The sequence below is a fragment of the Megascapheus bottae genome, chromosome 10, assembly GCF_031878675.1.
Source record: "Megascapheus bottae isolate mThoBot1 chromosome 10, mThoBot2.hap1, whole genome shotgun sequence".
In the NCBI taxonomy this organism is placed as follows: Eukaryota; Metazoa; Chordata; class Mammalia; order Rodentia; family Geomyidae; genus Megascapheus; species Megascapheus bottae.
The window spans coordinates 56572051-56594805 of record NC_143518.1 but is presented as its reverse complement, the minus strand read 5'-3'; the positions used below and the strand labels follow the sequence as shown (position 1 = coordinate 56594805).

Here is a 22755-nt window from a genome sequence, read left to right as displayed (position 1 = left end):
AGGCCGGAAGTCGAGTTATAGCTCTGAGTGGTAGAACACTAACAGACGAATACAAAGAGGCTCAGGGACAGCAGTTGGGCCCTGAGTTTAAGCCCTGGACAAGAACAAAAGAAAAAGGAAAAGGAGGAGGAAGGAATGGAAGGCCCTCCATTTACCCTGTAATGGCAGTGTCTCTAAGGGAAGGAGCTTAAGTTCCTAGCAGACTTGATTTATCTGGAGTGAATTACTCGCTTTCTGGAAACTAACCCCTACAGGGTGAGACACCTTCACTTCCATGAAGAGTGAATTTACATTTTTGACCCTGAGTGGCTTTGGGATCCAGATTTCCCTACCATCTGCTTCCCTCCCTATGAAAAGACCAAAAAAAAAGAAAGAAAAATGCTGCCTCCCCGGTGGGTCTGGTTGTGTCTGGGACAGAACCCTGTCTCCCAGTGTCTCATTCATTCATCCCATGTGTATTTTTCCACTTAGCCTCCCGAGAAGGAGGGCGGCCTCCCACGGCAGGTGGGCAACAAGACAGAGTGCGCCCTGCTGGGCTTCGTCACAGATCTGAAGCAGGATTACCAGGCGATCCGCAGCGAGGTGCCCGAGGAGTCGCTATACAAGGTGTACACCTTCAACTCAGTGCGCAAGTCCATGAGCACCGTCATCAGGAAGCCCGAGGGGGGCTTCCGCATGTTCAGCAAGGGCGCCTCGGAGATCATTCTGCGCAAGTGAGCACCCGTGCCCTTTCCTCCCTGCCTTCACAACCGTCCCTCCACACCACGCCAACATGATGAGAGCAGGCCCTCCACCCAGCTGTGTGACCATGGGAAAACAGATGTGCCAGGCAGCTGTGCAACTTGTTCAAGGAAATCCAGAGAATAGAAATCCTAGTTACTTTGGACGGTCAGAGGATCATGGTTCAGAGTCAGCCCAGGTAGACAAATCCTTGAGATTCTTATTGTCAGCCAACCGGCAAAAAAAAAAAAAAAAAATGGAAGTGCTCAAGTGGTAGAGTACCATCTATGAGACAAAAAAAAAGCATAAGTTCAAACCCCAGTACCAGCATACACACACACAAGCACAGAGCCAACTTGAGTACAGGTCCAGTATAGCTAATTTCACCAACACCCCAACTTCAACATCCCAGCTTGACTGCAACCACCTTCTTGTCATCAACACATCGCTGTTTAGCACTCCCATGTGCTTTTGTTTGTGTTTATTTTGGGCGTGTGCATGTACACACCTGCCTGCCAGTCCTGGAGTTTGAACTCAGGGCCTGCTCGAAGCTAATGCCATACCACTTGAGCCGCAGCTCCACTTCCAGTCTTTTGGCAGTTCCTTGGAGATGAAAGTCTCATAGACTTTCCTGCTCTGGCTGGCTTCAAACCATGATCCTCAGATCTCAGCCCCCTGGGTAGCTAGGATTACAGTGTGAGCCACTGATACCTGACTGAAAAGATCTCTCTACTTTTAAGAAGTTGAAAAGAGCAGCTGATCTACAAGTATCAGCATTGTGTTCACACTCCCTTCCCAGTTGGAACCCTCTAATCCCTGGGACACCCTCCCACAAGCACACTGTGCCTCCTTACAGGGACTTAGCTGGGTGGCAGATAAAGGAAAAATTTGACCAAAGACTTTTTAGGGATAGCACAGAGTTGTTAGACTGTCCGTGATTGTGCACGCCTGTGGAGTGGGAAGGGAAGAGACACTGCTTCCTGACTGTGGGCTTTTCCAGGTGTAATCGAATCCTTGACAAGAAAGGGGAAGCGATGCCGTTCAGGAGCAAGGACCGAGATGACATGGTCCGCTCTGTCATCGAACCCATGGCCAGTGAGGGACTCCGGACTATCTGCATAGCTTATCGGGATTTCAGTGGAGAGCCTTCGTGGGAGAATGAAAGTGAAATCCTCACCGAGCTGACTTGTATCGCTGTGGTGGGCATTGAGGACCCTGTGCGCCCAGAGGTGAGGCTTTATCTTGAAAAAAGAGCAAGAAAATATGAACCACCATGTCCCAAAGGCCACTAGCCTAAGCACAAGCTTAATGAGAAGCCATTTGGTGTGGGGGAGGGTGTCCCAAAAAGTGGGAGCTAGTTCTGAGTCTAGTTCTAATCCCAGGGAAGTTGCCTGACTACCGCTCCAGTGCAGATACAGGGGCTTCCGTACTTTCCACTTCTGCTCTGGAGGGCCACAAACCCTGCAGACGATGAGCTGGCCTTGTTTGGTTTTGTTTGGTCAAGGCCAATGCTGGCAAGGCTGTCCTGGATCTGGGAGATTACAAAGAGCTGATAATGTGTTGGCTCCTGGGCTGGTGGACAGAGAGTTTGTCTGAGATTCTGCTGAGTCTTCATGCTGGAGCCCATGGCACAGCCAGTAGCTGAAGAGTGCACAGATTAGATATGAGTGTTTAGGTTAGGTATCACTGCTCCCATACCCACCTCTCTTCTTTCTCCTTAGGTACCAGAAGCTATTGCCAAATGCAAACGAGCTGGCATTACTGTCAGAATGGTGACAGGTGACAATGTCAACACTGCTCGGGCCATCGCCACCAAGTGTGGCATTCTGACACCTGGAGATGACTTCTTGTGCTTAGAAGGCAAAGAATTCAACAAACTCATCCGCAATGAGAAGGGAGAGGTGGGTTCTGGGTGGGAGGGTCCAGGCCCTGGGGCTGCCGAGGGCGGGGCATCTGGGGCAGGTGGGTGGCTTCTAAACACAAATCTGTTCCTAGTGAAACAACTCTTGCTACAAAAGCTGCCCAGATGGTGAAAGGGGGGAGTTGTCTGTTTTCATTCACAAGTTATCTTTGAGACAGAATCACTGATTTTTTTTTCATGCCTTTCCACCTTTCAGTCATGGGATGGTTTTTTAGTGATTTCCCCTTACTACCCAACACCACCCACCTCACTGCCCTGTGCTGGCTTCAATCTGTACTCGGATGTGGCATAAGTGTTGAGTAGACCAGAGATTCCTGGTCTCCAGAGAAATCACACACCTAAGGCCTTAGAAACATCACCTGAGCCACTGGAGCCAACTGCTGGCCCGGGCTCTCCTCCTGGGCAAGGCTCCAAGAATAAGGGCTTGTTACCCAGGTAGAAAATTGGGAGGGAAAAAAGAAAATAAACAGAATCTGAGTGGCCACAGTGAGAGAATCCACCCTTGGGGACTGTCCTGTGTTCCATCTCCATAGAGGCCAGGATACAGTTTCCCATTGGGCTGGTAAGGCTCCAGTATTTCCAGAAGTTTGGCTTGTAACCACAAGTGAGATTTCCCTAAAGAGATGATCTGAGTTTGATTGACCCAGATGTGGTCTGGTTTTGGCAGGTGGAGCAAGAAAAGCTGGACAAGATCTGGCCTAAGCTTCGAGTGCTGGCACGGTCTTCTCCCACAGACAAGCACACACTGGTAAAAGGTGAGGTCAGCTCCCGAGTGCCATAGCAAAGGGCGGGCAGGGGTGGGGCAGGTAAGAGCCAAAGCCACCTTCCTTTCCCAAATTGGGAGGTCCTGTGAGAGCTCTTAGGCTAATGGGGAGAAGAGTCAGCTTAGCAAGCATCTGTAGGAAAAAGGAAAAGGGAAAAGGGAAGGAAAGAGGTAGAAGGAGGATGGTAGAGAACATGGACGGAAGCGGAAGAGCCCTTCTCCTGGGAAAAGAGTCCTTGCCCCTTGCCAGGTATCCTCCCTTGCACCGGTGGGCTCTCTGTGACAGGTGTCTGTTGTTCCCAGGCATCATTGACAGCACGGTTGGGGAACAGCGGCAGGTGGTGGCTGTCACTGGCGATGGCACAAACGATGGCCCCGCTCTAAAGAAAGCAGATGTTGGCTTTGCCATGGTAAGCTCAACACAGCGCATCTCCACGTGTGCACCACCGTTCCATCAGGAGCCAGGACAGGCTGCAGCCTTCATATCGCTGCTCCATCTCAACTCCTTGTCTCTTCCCTATGTGACCAACAATATGGGTGATGGAGAATACAAACTAGATGGCAGACAGGGAAGTCCCGAGACCTCACCAACTGAAACCTGAGCATGAGCAGGTTACAAGAACCCCACGTGACTGTGCCAGGGGGACATGGGCTGGGATGAGTTCTATACATGTTGGGTTTTCTTGGTTTTGTTTTGTTTTGCCAGTCCTGGGGCTCGAATTCTGAGTGCCCTGCGGCCTAAGCACTGCCCTTAGATTTTCTCAAGGCCTAGAGCTCTACCACTTGAACCACAGCGCCACTTCCAGCTTTTTCTATGTAGGTGGTACCAAGGAATCAAACCTGGCTCTTCATACATGCTAGGCATGCACTCTACCACTAGGCCAAACTCCTGGCCCCGTGTTTGATTTTTTTAAATGTAATATGTTATTATTATTATTATGATGATGATGTTATACAAAGGGGTTACCATTCCATAAGCCAGGTATAATGAGTATGAATTATTTTAAACACGCACCCCAGGGTGATGTTCAGAGACATTTAGAAGTCCCGAGTGCAAAGTACACACCTCAGACTCAAGTAGCTTACACTTGAAAGCCTCCCATGCAGACTAAACTATTGGTGATTTTTAAGTAACAGAAGATAATTTAAGATTGAATCTACACTTAAAAGTCAAAGCTTTAATTCTAGGAAACGTTTAAGAATGTGCAAAATTAGGAATCGTATGAGGAATTCCCACGCGCCTGTCACTCAGCTTCAGCCTTGTCCATCTTCGACCTTTATGTTTTATCCTACCTAACACCACTCCACCACTTCCCTTGCCTCTAGCTGATTTTTTTTGGTGGTACTAGGTTTTGAACTCAGGGCCTTGAACTTACTAGACAACGTTTTACCACTTGAATCACGCACACAGCTTTTTTTTTTTTTGCTCTGCCTACTTTTAAGATAGAGGTCTTGCTTTCTGTCCCAGCCAACCTGGACCACAATCCTGTTTATGCTTCACGCTGTAGCAGGTAGCACATGCTATCACATGCAGCTTTTTCAGTATTGGAGATAAAGCTTAGAGCCCCATGCTTGTTCCATATCCCCAGTCATCATGTATAAAAGTTTGAATATAAGCCAGGAGTTTGGCCTAGTGGTAGAGTGCTTACCTAGCATGCACAAAGACCTGGGTTTGATTCCTTGGTACCACATACATAGAAAAAGCCAGAATTGGTATTGTGGCTCAAGTGGTATATCTCTAGCCTTGATAATGCCCAAGGACAGTACTTGGGACTGACCAAAAAAAAAAAAAAAAAGAGAGAAGGAGGAGGAGGAGGAGTTTGAAAAAAATATATATATATACCATATATATATATAATATATATATATATATATATATATATATATATACCATTTGTGTGTGTACATGTGTATGTGTGCCAGTCCTGGTGCTTGAACTCAGGGCTTAGACACTGTCCCTGAGCTTTTTTCTGTTTAAAGCTAGCACTCTACCACTTGAGCTACAGCTCCACTTCTAGCTTTGTGGTGGTTAATTATAAATAAGAGCCTTGCTAACTTTCCTGCCGTGGCTGGCTTCAAATCTCAGTTTCCTGAGATTCAGGGGATTTTAAATAAGCCAGAAGGTGTTGAGCAGAAGGGTTACATAAGAGCAGGTTGGAAAATGAATCAGGGCTCCCTTGTGGGGGCTTAGCCTGTCATGCTAGAAAGCTTACTGTGTCCAAAGCATGGCTTCCAGCCATTGCTGTGTTTATTCAGAAACCTTTCATGATTCCCCAATGTCAGGATTTTGAAGGAGGATAGAATGTTCTAGAAAGGCCGGGAGTTTGGCCTAGCGGTAGAGTGCTTGCCTAGCATGCACCAAGACCCAGGTTTGATTCCTCGGTACCACATACATAGAAAAAAGCCAGAAATGATGCGTTGGCTCAAGTGGTAGCGCTCTAGCCTTGAGAAAATCCAAGGACAGTGCTCAAGCCCTGAGCCCAAGACCAGGTCTGGCACAAAAAAAAAAAAAATGCTCTAGAGCGCACTACTAGACTTCTAGAACAAAATGACCCTATGTCAGATACTGGTAGTAGCCAAAGAAATATAAGAATTTGGAGATGGAGTCGATAGAAATTTGCCCTTTTGATTCTTTTTCCAGGGGAGGGAGGGAGTCGGAGGACAGGGGAGAAAGGCTGATCAGAGGTGGGGTCTCCAGGTCTGTGTGCAGCAGTCAGGCCTCTTTCCTGTAGTGACCCTGACAGCTTCGTCTTCCTCTGTGTGGCTGGTGAGTCCTCTAGTGGACACGCCTGGTTCCGAGGCTTCTTGTGGATCAGGAAATGGGAGTCTAGCCTCGGCCTGTGGACCAGGCTCTGCTCTGACTGCTCCGTCACCTCTCAGGGTATCGCAGGCACAGATGTGGCCAAGGAGGCCTCGGACATCATCCTGACCGATGACAACTTCACCAGCATTGTGAAGGCCGTGATGTGGGGGCGAAACGTCTACGACAGCATCTCCAAGTTCCTGCAGTTCCAGCTCACCGTCAACGTGGTGGCTGTCATTGTGGCCTTCACTGGAGCCTGTATCACTCAGGTGAAGGGGGATGAGCCAGGCTGCTGGAGGGGAGAGGGCTGAGGATGGTGGTAGATGTTCAGCTGTCTACTGAGAAGCCAAGGACAAGGGTTCCTCAGTAACACAGGAGTGCAGGTTATCTCAGCCAGGTCCACTGTGCCCATCTGGTTATGTGGACTGATAATAACGTCCTTGCATTAATTTAGCATGCTAGTGTCAGCCATTATGATGTGTTATCCCTGGTCTTTAAAAGCAAGCTTACAGTTGGGCACTGGTGGCTCATGCCTGTAATCCTACTTAGGAAAGTAGGATAGGGGATAATGTTTCAAAACCAGCCTGGACAAACAACCCCAAGAAACTTTGTCTTAAACTAATGAGAAAAAAAAGCTGATAGTGGAGTAATGGCTTAAGTGGTAGAACCCCACTCTCGAGTAAAAAAGCTAAGCCAGAGCACCAAGCCCTGAGTTCAAGCCCCAGTATGGCACAAAACAAAAAAGCTAGCTTGCAAAGGTAGATATTATTATCCCCATTTTACCAGTGAGAGACCCAAGGCTGGAAGACATTGAGTAACTTTCTCAAGGTCACTCAGCCAACAGGTGGCCAGATTCAGAGTCTAGGTGGACGGATACCAGGAAAGAAACCAGCCAAGGGGAAGGATGGTACTGGTGAGGGAGGCAGGGCAGCTTCTCAGAGAAGCTTATAGGACTGGTCCTTCTCCCCAACAGGACTCACCACTGAAAGCCGTACAGATGTTGTGGGTTAATCTAATTATGGACACGTTTGCTTCACTGGCCCTGGCCACAGAGCCTCCTACAGAGTCCCTGCTGAAGCGCCGTCCCTACGGCCGAAATAAGCCTCTGATCTCTCGCACTATGATGAAGAACATCATGGGGCATGCCGTCTACCAGCTCACTGTCATCTTTGTCCTTGTCTTTGCTGGTGAGCCACAGAGGTCAGCCATGCAGTTGGGTTACTAGGCGGAGACGGGACAGAGAATAGCCTGAGGAAACAGGTGACATGGGGTTGGTAGAGGCCAGTCCAGGCAGAGCAGCCAGTGGCTCCCTGGAATTCCCACTACATGACTGGTTGCATAGCCTTCCACTTTTGTTAGGAAGTAAAATACAAACAGAGAAAACCAAGACGCAATGTCAGATCACTTGAAACCAAGGCTGAAATGTAAAATACTTGATCAGCCAAGTGCTGGCGGCTCATGCTTGTGAACCTAGCTACTCAGAAGGCTGAGGACAGAGGTTCAAAGCCAGCCTAGGCAGGAAAGTCCATGAAACTCCAGTTAACCACCAAAAAGCCAGAAGTGTAGCTATAGCTCAAGCAATAGAGTGCTGGCCTTAACAAAAAGTTCCTAGGCCCCAGGTTTAAGTCCCAGTTCTGGCACAAAATAATAATAGTAATAAGGCCAGGCGAGGTGGCTCCCACCTTTAATCCTAGCTACTCAGGAGGCTGAGATCTGAGGATCAAGGTTCAAAGCCAGCCCAGGCACAAAAGGACCTGAGACTTTTATCTACAATTAACCTCTAGAAAATGGAAAGTGGGGCTTGGCTCAAGGGTAGGGTGGTAACCTTGAGCTAAAGAGCTTAGGGACAATAGCGGTAGGGCAGTAGCCTTGAGCTGAAGAGCTCAGGGACAGTGCCCAGGCCAAGTTCAAGCCCCATGACTCACAAATAATAATAATAATAATAATAATAATAATGTCCATAAACCATTGCCATGGCTGTCTCTACACATTCTGATATGAACCTGAAGCCAGACGCTGGTGGCTCACACCTGTAATTCTAGCTACTCAGGAGACTGAGCTCTAAGGATTGCAGTTCTAAGCCACCTTGGGCAGAAAAGTCCCCGTGAGATTCTTATATCCAATTAACCACTCAAAAACTGAAAATGGTGATGGCTCAAGTGATAGAGCACTGGCCTTGAGGACGAAGAGGCCCGGGCACAGTGCCCAGGCTCTGAGTTCAAGCCCCACAATTGGCAAAATAAAATAAAATGCCCCTGAATCTTGATCGAGATCGCAATGGCCCCTCAATGCTCGTTCTCCCCATTAGGTGAGAAGCTGTTTGACGTGGACAGTGGGAGAAAGGCACCTCTCCACTCGCCCCCCAGCCAGCACTACACCATCGTCTTCAACACCTTCGTGCTGATGCAGCTCTTCAATGAAATCAATTCCCGAAAGATCCACGGGGAAAAGAACGTCTTCGGAGGCATCCACCGCAACGTCATCTTCTGTTCTGTAGTCTTAGGCACATTCATTGCCCAGGTGAGATTCGATCCACCTTTGAGGTCTGAGAGATGCAAGTCCTTAACTGGGAACCGGGATTCCCTAAGAACCCAGGAAAACAAATGCAGCAATGTCAAGGACTGAAGCTAGGGGCAAACATTGGGGGCTCCCCAAGGGAGCCCAGGTGCTTCTCTTTGTACCTGGCTTTAGAATTGAACATGGCATGCCAAGTACTGTACGTAGCGCAAGGCAGTGTTCTGATTGAAGGTGATATTACTTGCCAAGGCCTTTCATGAGGTTTCTAAATATACAGAAGTCCCATAAAGTGCCTAAGTGAAGGGCAAATTTTTCAGTCCCCTTCCCAGCTTATGGCTAAACTACACACACACCCATAGTATGCCCCTCCCCCTATATTCTGAAGGGGCTTGTAGTGAAATCTCGCCATTCAGAGAAGTGATGGGGAGGTATTTGTTAGACAATATAGTGAGCTTGGCTTAGGCCCCCTCTCTGGGAACTGGGGTCAAGAACACAGTTACCTGGTAGTAATACCAGCAGGCCACTTCTTTCCTGTCCCAAGCAAAGAGCTATAGTAAGATTTCTGTGGATGCAAGGGATTACAGACAGGCCATACCATGAAAGAATTCTTGCCTCCTCCTTCTCCTGGCAGCTCCCTGTCCATCCTCCAGCTTCAATCCTTCTTCTCCAGTTCTGTCTCCTACCAGATGTTACATCATTGTCACAATAAACATGTGTCTTCTAGTCACAGTGCTGTATAAAGAAAGACTCCATTCAGCCAGGTGCTGGTGGCTCAGGAGGCTGAGATCTGAGAATCATCATTCAAAGCCAGCCTGGGCAGGAAAGTCCACGAGACTCTTATCTATAGAAAATCCAGTCTCTGCGTTCAAACCCCAGGACTGACATAAAAAAAAAAAAAGACGCTAGTCTATAAATATTACATCTGCTTTCCCTTGACCTCCTCAAGATTGCCTCTTTCTTCAGTAAGCAAATTGGAAACTGTACCACAAGGACCCCTGAGCCAGGAGGAGGCATGGCTTCCGTGGCTGTGGCTGGAAGGCTAGCTGCTTTTTCTTCTCTGTGGTAGGTTTTCATTGTGGAATTTGGGGGTAAGCCCTTCAGTTGTACGAAGCTCAACCTGACACAGTGGTTATGGTGTCTGTTCATCGGGATTGGAGAACTTCTGTGGGGCCAGGTGAGTATGGCACACCCTCCAGGCGCTCACCCCACCCACAGAGCTCTGCTCTCTATGTGGAATCCACCAAGCTCCTGGAGGATTCTCCTCCCCTCACCACCACCTTCCCTCCCATTTCCAGATTAGTTCCATCTCAGGGTACCCTCCAATCCCTTAGGAGACTCGGGTCTCTTCTACTCATACCTGCTGGTGTCTCTGAGACCAACTTGAATTTTCCAACAGATTTTTGCCAAAACCCAAAGGACCTTATTGTAATAAAGTAGCAGTATGGCCATGGGCCACCGTGCAGGCATAATTCAGGGATACCCAGCATCTTCTGCTGGGTCTCTGGGACTTGAATGTGTGACGCTCACTTGAGATAACTTTAGATTTTCAAGGCCTTAGAGGAGAAGCAGAATAGATGGTTCTGAGCATGGGCTAAGAATGGCTGCATTCAACCCCAACTGTCCTGTACACAGCTAGATTACAGTGGGCAACTTACTTAATCACTCTGTGCCTCAGTGTCCCGACTTAGGAAAACTGGGCTCTTGTGAATTAGTTACTACTTGCTGGTACCAGGTAAGTATTTGATGGATAATAAGGTTGGTTCTTAGACTTTCCAGTGTGGTAAGCATTTCATTCCTTTTCTAATTCCATCCTCCCTCAGCTCTGGTCCAGGCTGTGCTTCTCTTTGTAGATGCCAGGTCTTGGCTAATACACCCTTAGTGCCCCTCCACCTGGGGCATAGAAGAGGCTGTGTCTTAACTAGACCCAGTGGGCTCTCACTGGACCACAGGGCTTCCCCAAGGTCAGCTGCATGAAGCCTTCCTCATTACTGATTCTCTGTACCCAGCCCACGTCATCCTCGTGTCTGCTGGCTAAAGTTTAAAAACCAAGGGGTCCCTAATGCAGTTTTACCCCTGCTCTTGCTTCGCTTTCTTTTGGAGACTCTCTCCTGAGTCTGGCCTCATTGGAATCCCAGATGCCAGGTAGCAGTCATCACTGTGGGCCACCATGCATGGCAGAGCACATGGCTCACTCCAGAGCAGTTGTGGGTTCCACCTTGGACTGCCTGCGAAGTCACTCTGTCCCCTCTCTGCTTTCTCTGCCATCATAAAGCACTCACTTAAAAGGCACACACTGAGGGCCCCAATGATACATTTTGAATTGCAAATGTAGCTTAGCGTTCCATGTGTTCTGTAATAGCCAGGCGCCCCTTCTTTCATGGCCTGTACCATCCACTTGCTTACCCAAGCCCAGGGAAATCCTTCCCATGCTTTCCTCCATCCATTCTTTTTCTCACTGCAATAGAACCATCTTCTCCCCAGATTTGTCTCCTCCCCCAACCCCAGTTGGTTTTTGCCCCTTTCTGCTCTGTGTCATGCTTCACAGTCCTGTTACCCTTAAAAGACAGTATGCCTGGCACTGGTGGCTCACACCTATAATCCTAGTTACTCAGTTGAGATCTGAGGGTAATGGTTCAAAGCCAGCCTGGGCAGGATAGTCCATAAGACTCTCATCTCTGATTAACTACCAAAAAGCTGGAAATTGAGCTGTGGCTCAAGTGGTAGAGCATTAGCCTTGAATACAAAAGCTTTAGAACAGCACAGACCCTGAATTCAAGCCCCAGGACCATCACAAAACAAAAACAAAACAGTATAGTAGAAAAAAAGAACTGAAGCAAGAAAGAAATATCTGTCCAGGCAGGTGGTATTAAGTAAGTCTCTTCTATACATCCATGAATACAGGCGGGGCAGCTGGGACACTTGCTGATTGGCTCCTCAACACACCAGGTGGCTCTCCGCTGCTCTCTGGTGGGAAGGGTGGCAGACAAGGGAATTCTCAAGGCTCTGATTCATGTCATATACACTGACTGACAGATCTTCTCCCCCAATTCTGCTGCACCCCTTTGGCTCAGGTCATCTCTGCCATACCTACCAAGTCTCTGAAGTTCCTGAAGGAGGCCGGGCATGGCACTTCCAAAGATGAGATCAGCAAGGATGCAGAGGGCATGGAAGAGATAGACCTTGCAGAGATGGAGCTGCGTCGTGGCCAGATCCTCTGGTTCCGGGGCCTGAGCCGCATCCAGACTCAGGTACTACGTTGTTGCCTGGCTTCACTCCTGCCATCCTGGGATGAGTATGGATGACAGCAGGTCTTGGTGGCCTGCATCTCTTCCTTTCTTAGGCTCACCCCTACAAGGCAACCCTATAACCCAAGATTCGGGTAACAGGGACAGGGCTGTGTGCCTGGGTTCCTCTTGAGAGAGCAGACCTGGCTGTGGGCCACCGTTAGCAGAGTCCTTCAGCTGTGGGTAGGCTTTAAACCCCATTCCCCAGCTTCTGTTGCCTGAGCAAGCTTCCCACTATCCCTAAAGGAATAGAGCTGGGTATAATGACACATACCTGTAATGCCAGCACTTGAGAGACCAAGATAGAATTATGCATTTGAGGCCAATCTAGGCTGGGGGGGGGTCTCAAAGGGAGGGGGGAAAAGGAAGGAGTAGACAGTATCCCTCTGCCAAGTACCCTACTAGTCACTTCTGTGACCATCTGTACTGCTGTCATGGCAACAGGTGTTCTCTGGAGGGCTCCCGTAACAGAAACATGCCCTCTTGCAGTTTAAAACCATGGTGGAGAATCTGATATGGTTAAGTATACATAAAAAAAAAAAAAAAAAACCAAGAGCAGTCTCTTAACGCCTGAGTATCCTTGACGCCATTCAGACTTGCTTCCTGAAATAGAAGTTACCATTTCTCCAGACCCTTCTAAACTTTCCTTGTACTTTCTGAACTAGGGTAGAAGGTGCTCTTAAGGCCCCGCCTATAGCCCTGCAGTCACTGTTTCCCCCTCTCCATGCCTTGCTTTTGCCTCCCTTCTGGGTGGACGGGCTGGCCTAGGCACCGCCAACTTCTCTTCCCCTGCTCCCCATCCCATGTTCCTTTACTGTGGCGGCCCTGGGCTCCCCATCTTAGAAAACTGTCCATTCTAAGATCGCAAAGATTTGCTGCAAGAGCCCACACTTATTTCTCTTCTAACTGGCTGGTGGTCCCCAAAATGTTCCACTCCCCAAAACTGGTCTTGCACATTGTTTTGTTTTGTTTGTTAATTCCCCAGGACAACAGATGCAGTTGAAGGCTCAAAACCTCTCACCTAGTAGGAAGTCATCTCCTATGAGCTACAAAATGAGTGGGAGATTAGGGGAGGCCTGGGGCTCCTTCCCCTGCCCTGCATTCCTCCTCCTAGGAAAGGAATTTTCTGTGAGACCTGTACAACATGCCTGGTGGTATGGAGATTCCCCCCACCTCCACCCTCCAGGCCTCTGAGTCCATCAGGTGCCTGGAGAAGCTGGTGCTTTTAGCTTCCATCTCTAAAGCCCCAGTGCCTTCCCTTGGGTCTGCTCTTTTCCAAATAACCTCTTTGCTTTTCTTCCCTTCAGGATCATCTGCGTCCTCTTCTTCCTTTTTTTCCTAGTCATGTTCCCCTCGTTCCATTCCAGTGCCTCCTCGCTCCTATGTCAGTATCCTGTCCTTGGGGGCTGAGGTTTATGGGTCTTCTTCCCCTCTACTGCCAACTCCCGTCTCCTCAACTGTTCTCTCTGCTCTCATTTCCTGCATAGCTCTAAGCAGTTGACCTGTCCCCGTTGAAGCCTGAGACAGCTGAACTAGACAGCACTGAACTCACGTATCAAAGACAACCTGTTAAAGATGCCACTGGCCAAAGCCAGGCCATTCCAGTGGGCACCTGAGCTGTGAGCTAAAGAGCCTGAGTGTGCTATGAGCACACTGAACCCCTAGATCTCTTTTGATGTGTACCTCGTTGTTTAGGGGTCAGGTATTTAACTGAGGCCTAGATCACAGCCCTTATTGGATGGATTGCCTGTGTCTGGTAAGACTATTGGTATAGCCGCTCACCTCCACGGCTCTGCCTGCCAGCTTCCTTGTCTAGCAGCAGATCTGTCAGATTTTAAGATCTCCCATGCACTATGGTGGTACCGAAGTGCTGTGGCCTTCTCTCTAATTGGCTTGGCTCTGCATTTCCATATTCCACTTTAGCCAGAGGAAGGGTACTCAGGAGAAACCCCTAGCAAAAGGGTGAGCCATGTGCCTTGTGTCCTCTGCCCTTTACCAGAGCCACTGGGCACAGGCCACTCTACTGCCTCTGCTTTAAACACCTGTTATTTTCCTAGAAAATCAGAAAAACAATGTATAGTTGATTGAGTTGAAATTCAGTCACATGAACCTTGGCCTTCCGTATCTCAAGTTACATGCCTTTTCATTTTTTTTTTCTTTTGGTGCTGGAACTGAGGCTTGAACTCCGGGGCCTGGGTGCTGTCCCTGAGCTTTTTTTTGCTCGAGGCCAGTGCTCTACCACTTGAGCAATACAGCTTTTTGGTAGTTCACTGGAGAGAAGAGTCTCACAAACTTACCTGCCTGCTGTGGCTTTGAACCTTAATCCTCATATCTCAACCTCCTGAGTCACTAGGCGTCATCAGCCACCAGCACCAGGACACGCTTCCTTTTTCAGAGTACAGGTCAAAGCAGTGGGTCAGCTGCTGGCCTTTGTCTAGCTATTCGAAAGATAGGACTTAAAATTTTCAAGACCCTTGGATACCTGTGCACCTCACAGGTTCACCCTCGGACATGAGAAGAGAGAAAACTAGATTGTGGCTGGGCATTTGGAGTCTACAGCAAGTTGTTCTTTAAAGGAAGCGCGATACACAATTCATGTCCCCTTCCATACACTGAGGGCCTCTATTGCTTTCCATCCCCTTTCCCGACTCTCCACACCTGCCTTCCTCTTCCTTCCCCTCTCCTCTCTGAGTATGGAGCTGTCTCACCCTTTGGTTCTTTGCAGATCGAAGTAATTAACACATTCCAGACGGGAGCCACTTTTAAGGGCGTCATAAAGCGACAGACCATGGGTCCTAGCTCATCCTATGCCGCAGCTGGACCCATCAAACCTTCCCCCACCACCTCTGCTGCTGTCTCATCTCCCATGGGCAGTGAGTGACAGTCCGTTGTGCTGCATGATTTGCTAGAATGACCACAAGAGAGCATGTGGCATCCACTTTGTAAACAACTGTGGTTATCTTTTCTTTTCTTGTTTTTCTTTAATCTTTTGACTTAAGGGAAGAAAAGACAGAAATTCGACTTATAAAACCAGGCCATATGCCCTTGATTATTTTTCTCTTTCATGTTGGATAGCTTCTAAACCTTTGCCATGGTAAATTCAATAATCCTATTTTCTGAATGCTCCTCTACGTTGCTTGTTTCTTCCCTTGGAGTTTTTGTTGTTGCTTGCTCTTTTTTTTTTTCATTCTTTATCTTTTTATAAAGTTTTGGGGGGCTTTTGCTTTTTATTGTTCATGTTTTGTTTCTTTTTTTTCCCCTCCTCCTCTCCTGCTCCTCTGACTCTAAACTCTATCTCCTAAGCTTAGACATGAGGTTAGGCCAACTAGAAATCCAAAAAATGCTGTCTGAGGCAATTTTGGGAATTCCTGAAAGATACCAAGTTCAAGTCTTGGTCTCAGCCTCCCCCAAAAGAAGAATTAATATGAGTATCAGATCTATATGAAAAGTTCAAAATCACCTTTTCTTTTTTCATTTACTAAAAATATCAGGGCTGAGCACGGTAGTGTATGTCTGTAATCCCAGGACGTGGGAGGCTGGGAAGGAGGATCCAGAATTTGAGGTCATCCTGTTGTAGGATCGGACTTGAGTATGCAAAGTTCTGTATAAATCCCTCCCAAGTTACAAATAAAAAGTTGTTTTTACGTGAAAAAAAAAAGAATTTGAGATGACCCCGGGCTCTACAATAAGATCCCATATCTAAAGAAAAAAATTAAGGAGTTTAAGAGCAACCAGTTTTGTAACTCTTCTACTATTCTAGTTTGTTTCACCAACCAGTTCTTTAGCTCTGTGTGTGTGCGTACGCCAGTCTTGGGGCTTGAACTCAGAGTCTGGTCTGGGTGCTGTGCTGAGCTTTTGTGCTCAAGACTAGCATTTTACCAGTTGAGCCATGGCTCTACTTCCATCTTTTGGATAGTTTTCACTTGGAGGTAAGAGTCTCTTAGGCGTTTCCAACTGACTTCAAACCATAATCCTCAAATCTCAGCGTCCTTAGTAGCTAGGATTACAGGCATGAGCTACCAACACCCAGCCCAACCAGCCATTTGTATCAAATTTCACCTATAAAATTTTAGGGACCCCTTCCTTGCCAATCTTTCAGTGGGAATACTCTCAACTCTCGGTTGAAGACCTGACATCATTGGGAGGTCTCTTGCTAACCCCTTGCTATTCCTGGCCATTTTACCTTTCCCAAATGGGAGGCGTAAAGACAGCCACTAAGGTATCTGATGAGGAAGGAGTTCCACTGTATTGAATATATTGTTTAATCTAGCTCCCCTCTGCCCCTCCCCCGCCCCAGCACTGGAACGGAGGAAAGAAAGAACAGGTACACTGCTTGTAGTTCACATGGCTGCAAGTGGGGCAGAATGACCAAATTTCAATTTTTTGTGTGTTTTCTTTCTAGCCAGTGACCAACATTCTTGTGGGTAGTGTAGGGGCTTAGCATTCATGAAGACATTATGCCTTTAGGCCCAAACTCAGTCAAGAAAATACTTCTAAACTTGTATATAGCCAAGACCCCCTCATTGTGATCCTTTCAGATTCCTCGGTTAATTCCCCTAGTTCTGCCATCCTCTTCTACTTGGCTTCTGTCTTTGTTCTGTCATCCACCTCCAGTGGGAAGGCTTAGAATGCACATGTCCCAGTGATTAGATGGTTGAAAGCAACCATCTAATCACCTCTTTCAGAGGAGCTAGAAGAGGGTAAGCTCTGAGTCTTCAAGGGCTAGATGACCAAGAGAGAGACAGGCCAGCTCCTGCTCTTTCTCTTGCAGTGGAGATCCTAGGAATGAGTTTTCAAACCCTTCTTTTCCATTCTAGAGTTCCAGATGGATCCAAGTATATGTGCAGTCTTTGTTAGATTGTTGCTTGAGAGTTTCCTCTGGAGGGAAACCCTAATCCTTCTCTTCCCCTGGCTTCTGAAAAGAAAAACCAAACACAACAGAATCCCAGCTAGAGAAATGGACTCTTCATTTGACCACTCACTGAGCTCCCCAGAGTGGTCTTTACACTCACTCCTATCCTGGTATATCGGAGGCAGAGATCCTGCATTCAGGAAGAGTTGCCCTTTTGTCAGGCCCCAGGCTCATGGCCCAGAGATTTTGCAAAAGAGTTTAGAGAGAGAAGGGCTCATTGGCTGAGAGATGGCTACTTCTTCAGTAGCTCTGCATTATGCCACCCGCTACTCACAGCACCCCTTGTGCTACAAGAAGGGTTGGTGGCAATGCCTCCTGGGATTGCTCATCCATATGTGTTCTCTGAGCCCGTGTCATGCTGAGGAACATTCTAGCACAGTCCCCCCACCCCCGCCCTCATGCACTCCATCCTCTTCCTTCTCTCATCCCTAGCCCACTGACTCCTCCTCACTGGGGCTTCCCTCACCAGGTGGCTGATTTTCTATTGGATTCAGAGTCTTGCAGTCTAGCTGAATAAATTTCCCCTGTTTTTTGTAGCTCCCTGTCCTTCAGTTCACCTTTATCTCAGAACAGTGTCATTGGTCACCGCAACAGGTAAAAGGAAAAGGCAACAGCAGGGCTCTGGATCCTTACTCCAAGCCTAATGTTCAAAATCTGTTGTTATAATAGATTTAACAGGAAGTTTAAAAATCACTGAGGGGGGGCAGAGAGTGTGGTGTAGTGGTAGACTGCTTGCCTAGCATACAGGAAGTCCTTGGTTCCATTCCTTGGTACCATATACACAGAAAAAGTCAAAAGTGGTGGTGTGGCTCAAGTGGTAGAGCACTAGCCTTGAGAAAGCCCCAGAAAAAAATTGCCGACATAGAAAGAAGCCAGTGCAGTGCAGGTGCATGGTGCTGGCTGTCCTCGAGGAGTCATTAGTGTTGTTTTTTTCCTCTTGACTCCTCCACGTAAGACCATGCTCCTGTTCACAATATGGAAACCGCTGGAAAAGGCTGCCAGCGTGAGGCATCGTGGCAGTGCATCAGAGCCAAGGACACGCCCCAGGGTCATGAGAGCCAGTCTTCCTCATAGGCAGGGGAAGCCATCTTTTTCCACACCTTTATTTGTCTAGCCTGCCCCTAGCCAGGAAGGAAATGGAGTGGAGTTCTGCTTCCGCTGAGAGGAAAGGACGTGGTGGAGGTTTGGGATATGAGTATGTGCATGGCTTCTGACTGAAGAGGCAAATTGTTGTTGGTTTTGTTTCTTTTGTTTCCTGCATGCTGCTCAATGAAGATTGGTCCATTTGCCTGGCTGCACAATTATCTTTGGTCATGTGTCACCCATTGTGTATTACATGAAGACTGGTAGCTCTTGGCTCTGGGAGAGTTTCAAGCCGTTAACAAAACTTCCAGTGTGTTATTTTTCTACTCCACATGCACACAATGTTTGGCCTCGGACATAGAAATCCACCATATGAATCCTCTTTTTAAGTTTGGCTATTAATTTGCACCAAGTTCCAATGCATCCTCCCCTCTTATGCAAAAGAACTAATGAATCCCACGGGTTTCTGTTTTCTTTTAAGAGTGCATTGTGTGGCGGGGGGTGGGGGGTGGAGGCTAACTTTGCTTTGGGTTTTCTACTTTTTGTGTGTGGATGTTGAGACATTCTCTTGGTGTGCCGTCATCACTCACCCCGCCCTTGTGCTTGAGATGTGAGCTGTGTCATGTTGTGGGTAGCGTCCCAGGATTGCTTCTGATGGGTTGGGTTGGGTTGTCAAGCAATTTTGTTTTCTGGTTTGGGTTTTATCTCTCTCCTCACACCACTCTCCTTCCTTGTTCTGCTGACCAGTGCTCACCTCCTTGTTTTCTTATCGTCTGTTTCCTTCTCCTGCTACAGATCCGAGTGATCAAAGTATTCCATAATTCCGTCCACGAAGCCATCCAGAAACCTAAGAACCAAGAATCCATTCACAATTTCATGAGCACCCCTGACTTCTCCACCGACGACGAGGGGCCGAGAACACCGTTCCTGGGTATCCAAGAGGAAGATGCTGAAAAGGGTTCCAAGACTGGGACCAGGGTGCTTCTGCTGGACGGCGAGGCCTCTCCAAATGCCAACAAAAACAACAACGCAGTGGATGGCAGCCAAGTGCATATCGTGGCCTCCGGTGTGGACAGCCCTCTCCAAAGCCTGGAGACATCCGTCTGAACGCGTCCATCTCTGACTCCTGTCCCTGCTTGTTCTCTAGTTCCTTTTCATTCATCCCGTCGATGGCGGTGATGATGGAACTTGTCACCGTCATGTCAGCTGCTCCGAGTGTGTGAAAATCCCCTCACCTGACCACCACGAAACAAGCGCACATGCCTGCAAGGATTTCAACTGCAATTTGAGTTGGGGTTTGTAGCAGGACTCATTCAAACTCCAGGCACGTAATGGTAGAATTCGCCTCTTCGGGGCGGATCGTTTGTGGTTTTTAAAGAAGCAACATCAATCCTTGTGGCACTTCCCCGTCCAAAAGCTTCATGGCGTTTTCTACCTATGTCACCAGCTCCTGACGTCTGGAATCGATCCTAAAAGTCTCTGTCATTTACAAGCTAAATTGAGGGTTACAGATCTCCACAAGTGAAATGTGTCCTGGCAGAGATGGAATGTATAAAATCAGCCAGTAGAGTGATTTTAGTTAAGGTATTTTGTTTCCATGTTGAAAAGGCTTCTAGCTCCTTCTGTCCTTTCACTCAGCCTCTCACTATTTCTCCAAGGTTGTTTTGGTCTAGTGCAACCTTTCCCTCCATTCCCTCAGTTCTCCCTTGGTTGATTTCTTTTTCTTCTTTTCTTTTTGAGTTGTAATAAGTAAGAGAATGAATGGGATGTGGATGGATGTGAGCTGGTCCCTGTGACCCCCTGGAAAAGTTCCCTCTCTCTGCCAAAAGGCAAAATTCCCAGTGGGTCAGCAGGGATTCTCTCTTGTTACCAGGTTGGCTTCTAACTCTAAACTTACCATCACGTCAGCAGCCAGAGAGCTCAGCCTTGACCAGATGTACTTGGTAGTTTATTGCCACAGGCCTGTGCTTCCTTCTCCTCTGAAGCGGTGGCACATGAGTAGTTTTGAAAAAAAAAGCTGCCCCCTAGCTTCACTGGGGAATTTGGGGCCAGAAGCTGACAGGCCATTGAGGCAAGACTTTCAAGGGGTCCACCACTGCTTTCAAAGCCATCTACCACGGCTCTTCTTCCCAGAACCTGATTCTCAGGGGAGCAGATAATTGAGAAACCTTAGGTGTAGCCAGAGAGCCATTCTAGCAAGATCTGAGCAGACCTTCCCACAGGCCCCTGAAACCCTGAGCTTAGGTGCCTGGGTCCCAGCTCCGACCTTCCCCATACATTTCCTTAATTCTCCTCTTCGTGGTGTCCATTGACATCTTCATGAGAAAGCTACCAGCCTCCCAAAGATACTCTGATTTTGAAAATACATATTCAAAGGGAGAGACTCAGATGCCATTGTGCTGAACTCAGGCAAAGTTCCCCCCGCCTCCCTGAGCGCCCATGTCCCCACTCTGGCCGCTGCCTGGGAAACGCCTGTGCCTTCTTAAGCCCTGAACACCGCCCACCCACCTCACAGGAGTTGAAGACTTTGCTGGGAGACCTTTTAAGTGTTCCTTCCTGGGACAAGATCGAGCCCTTCACTGGAGAAGCAGTTTGGCTTTGATTTGTTGTTTAATCCCACCGATGCAGAATGAAGCTCTCCGGTCCCAAGTCCCATCTCCCATGAGGTCAGTGAGGCACATCTTCCCCCACCCCACCCCACCCCACACTGTCCAGAGTCATGGCTGTAAGAAGAGGGCACTTGAGGCTCCTAAGAACTACCAATTTTATACTTGGGAGAGGAAGGTAACCTGAGCCTGAGCCTCTCTACTCCAGCCCTTTTTACTGGCCCCTCCTTCTTCCTGCCTCTCACCTGAGCCATTCAAGGTGAGATGCGTCAAGAAATGTTCCCATCAACTCCGACATCCATTGGTAAGAACAAGAAATCGCTGTGATTTGGGTTTTGTCAGGGTCACCTGCCTCAATAATCTCTCCATCTTAAATGCTCATGGCGGGGTGGGGAGGAGTGAGGGGGAAATTAGCTCACCCAGGCATTCTCTGTTCACATGTATATTTATTAAGTACATTGAAAGATTTAATTCTGTCAAGTCTTTTATTACCTCAGATCATTTAGAGAAAAACAAAAAAAGCAAGCCAATAGCAAGCTTCCAAGGTGGTTTTTACCATTTCTGCTCCCAAAACACCCTCGCAGACTGCTGGGCTACTCCTCACAGCTTGTCTACTTCTTTAAAGTCAACGGTTTTGTGTGTGTATGCGTATGTGTGTGTGTGTGTGTCTGTGTCTGTGTCTGTGTGTGAGTGCTTACATGTGTGTATGTCCTAGTTCTAGTTTCTATAGTAAGAGAAAATATAGAAATATTATGCAAAAACATATAGTTTTCTTTAGGTCAGAAACTGATATTTTTGAGTCAGCCATATGTATTTTGTTTAAAGGATTTAGAATAAAGTACTGTCGTTGTGTACCACATAGCCTTGTGGTAGGGAGCATTGGACATGACAGGTGACTTTTGTTAGTATATCTGTAATTGGTTTATAAGCCAATACACCACACTTCTTTTCTCTGAACAGCCATCTTTATACTTGGGGGGGGAATTTGTTGGGTTCTAGACTTTTTTAATATAAATTTTGTTGCTATGGGGTTGAGTCAATTTGTGTTTCTGTGCATATGGTTGTTTTTTTTTTTTTAGTATATAGTTGGGTGTTGTTGTTTTTCTAGTCAGTGTCAGTGATCCAACTAGCAGTGAGTGAATATGGCATAAGTTAAATAATGCTTTTCCCCAAAATGGTGCTGTGGATTTGTAAAGGGTTCAATAGAAGAGGTGGGGGAAATATCCTGCATGCCTTTCTTGATAAACCTTAAAAAAAGGGTGGGGAGTGAATGCCCAGGAGGAAGATCAGCGTGCAACGAGAAAGTTGACAGCAGTCAGGAACCAGATGTGTGGTCTTGACCCCTGGAGATGGATCAGGGTTGGGGTAAGCAGTGGTGAGTGCCAGGGCCTTCTGTTTAGATTTATGTTTCTTACACAACTAGCTGACAGATTGGTACTAAAGACATTCTTTGTGGATCTTCAAGGATATTTTGATCTGGGATTTGCATTTTTTATGGTTCTTTCACTTCCTGTACCCCCTAGACTTTTCCATTTGTGAGTCTTTGTGCAAGAGTCTGATCTGTGACTCCTTCTGTCCCCTAGGAAGATTTTGTGCAATATGTTAGATGGAAAACAGAATTCCATGGGCGGGGGGAAGAAGAAGAACAAAAAGAAACGATGGCTGGTTCCAGTCCTAGGTGATAATAGCAGGACCCAGCAGTGTTAAGAGCTAGACCATCTGGAGGCCTCACTGGGCACTCAGGGCTCTTCAAGGTTTGAGTTTCTTCTTCCCTTCCAGCTTCAGGGGGGGATTTGCACGGACAAGTCCAAGTGATTTACTTCACTACCTAAAACCCAGAGGGGCACCAACCCTCTTAATGCATCCTCTCTTTCCTGGTTCCCTTGCCTTATGATCCAAGCCACCACAGGGTGTGTGCACTCCTGTTCCCCTTTCCCATCTCAGTACCACCCCACTGCACCTGCGATGGTGGGCACTTAGGAATACCTGCTATTATTCTTAAGCCATTCCAGCCTCTTCCTCAGAATAGACCAGACCTCTTCCACTTAATTCAGTGCCAGAACTTTTGCCTTCCCAACTCGGCAGTTAGGCCTGCCGTTCCCCCTTTCCTCGGGATTCAGAGAGGCAGAGGGAGATGAGCTCCCCA

General features: G+C 47.7%; 1 protein-coding gene across 6 annotated transcripts in view; it reads left to right on the top strand.

The window, feature by feature from the left end:
• Nucleotides 1–19810, top strand: part of Atp2b4 (ATPase plasma membrane Ca2+ transporting 4) — an 89250-nt gene extending 69440 nt beyond the window's left edge. For 2 of the 6 annotated variants that reach the window (XM_090341384.1, XM_090341382.1), the window contains 12 exons: nucleotides 472–713; nucleotides 1721–1949; nucleotides 2442–2621; nucleotides 3309–3396; nucleotides 3708–3814; nucleotides 6285–6476; nucleotides 7181–7394; nucleotides 8516–8727; nucleotides 9791–9898; nucleotides 11796–11972; nucleotides 14734–14881; nucleotides 18799–18917. In XM_090341384.1, coding sequence (XP_090197510.1) covers nucleotides 472–713; nucleotides 1721–1949; nucleotides 2442–2621; nucleotides 3309–3396; nucleotides 3708–3814; nucleotides 6285–6476; nucleotides 7181–7394; nucleotides 8516–8727; nucleotides 9791–9898; nucleotides 11796–11972; nucleotides 14734–14881; nucleotides 18799–18824 — 1923 coding nt within the window. In that variant the 3' untranslated portion in view covers nucleotides 18825–18917. Of the gene's footprint in view, nucleotides 1–471; nucleotides 714–1720; nucleotides 1950–2441; nucleotides 2622–3308; nucleotides 3397–3707; nucleotides 3815–6284; nucleotides 6477–7180; nucleotides 7395–8515; nucleotides 8728–9790; nucleotides 9899–11795; nucleotides 11973–14733; nucleotides 14890–18798 lie in introns of those variants that run through there. The other 4 variants (XM_090341381.1, XM_090341380.1, XM_090341385.1 and 1 more) reach the window with 3 other exon arrangements.
• Nucleotides 19811–22755: the final 2945 nt, after the last annotated feature.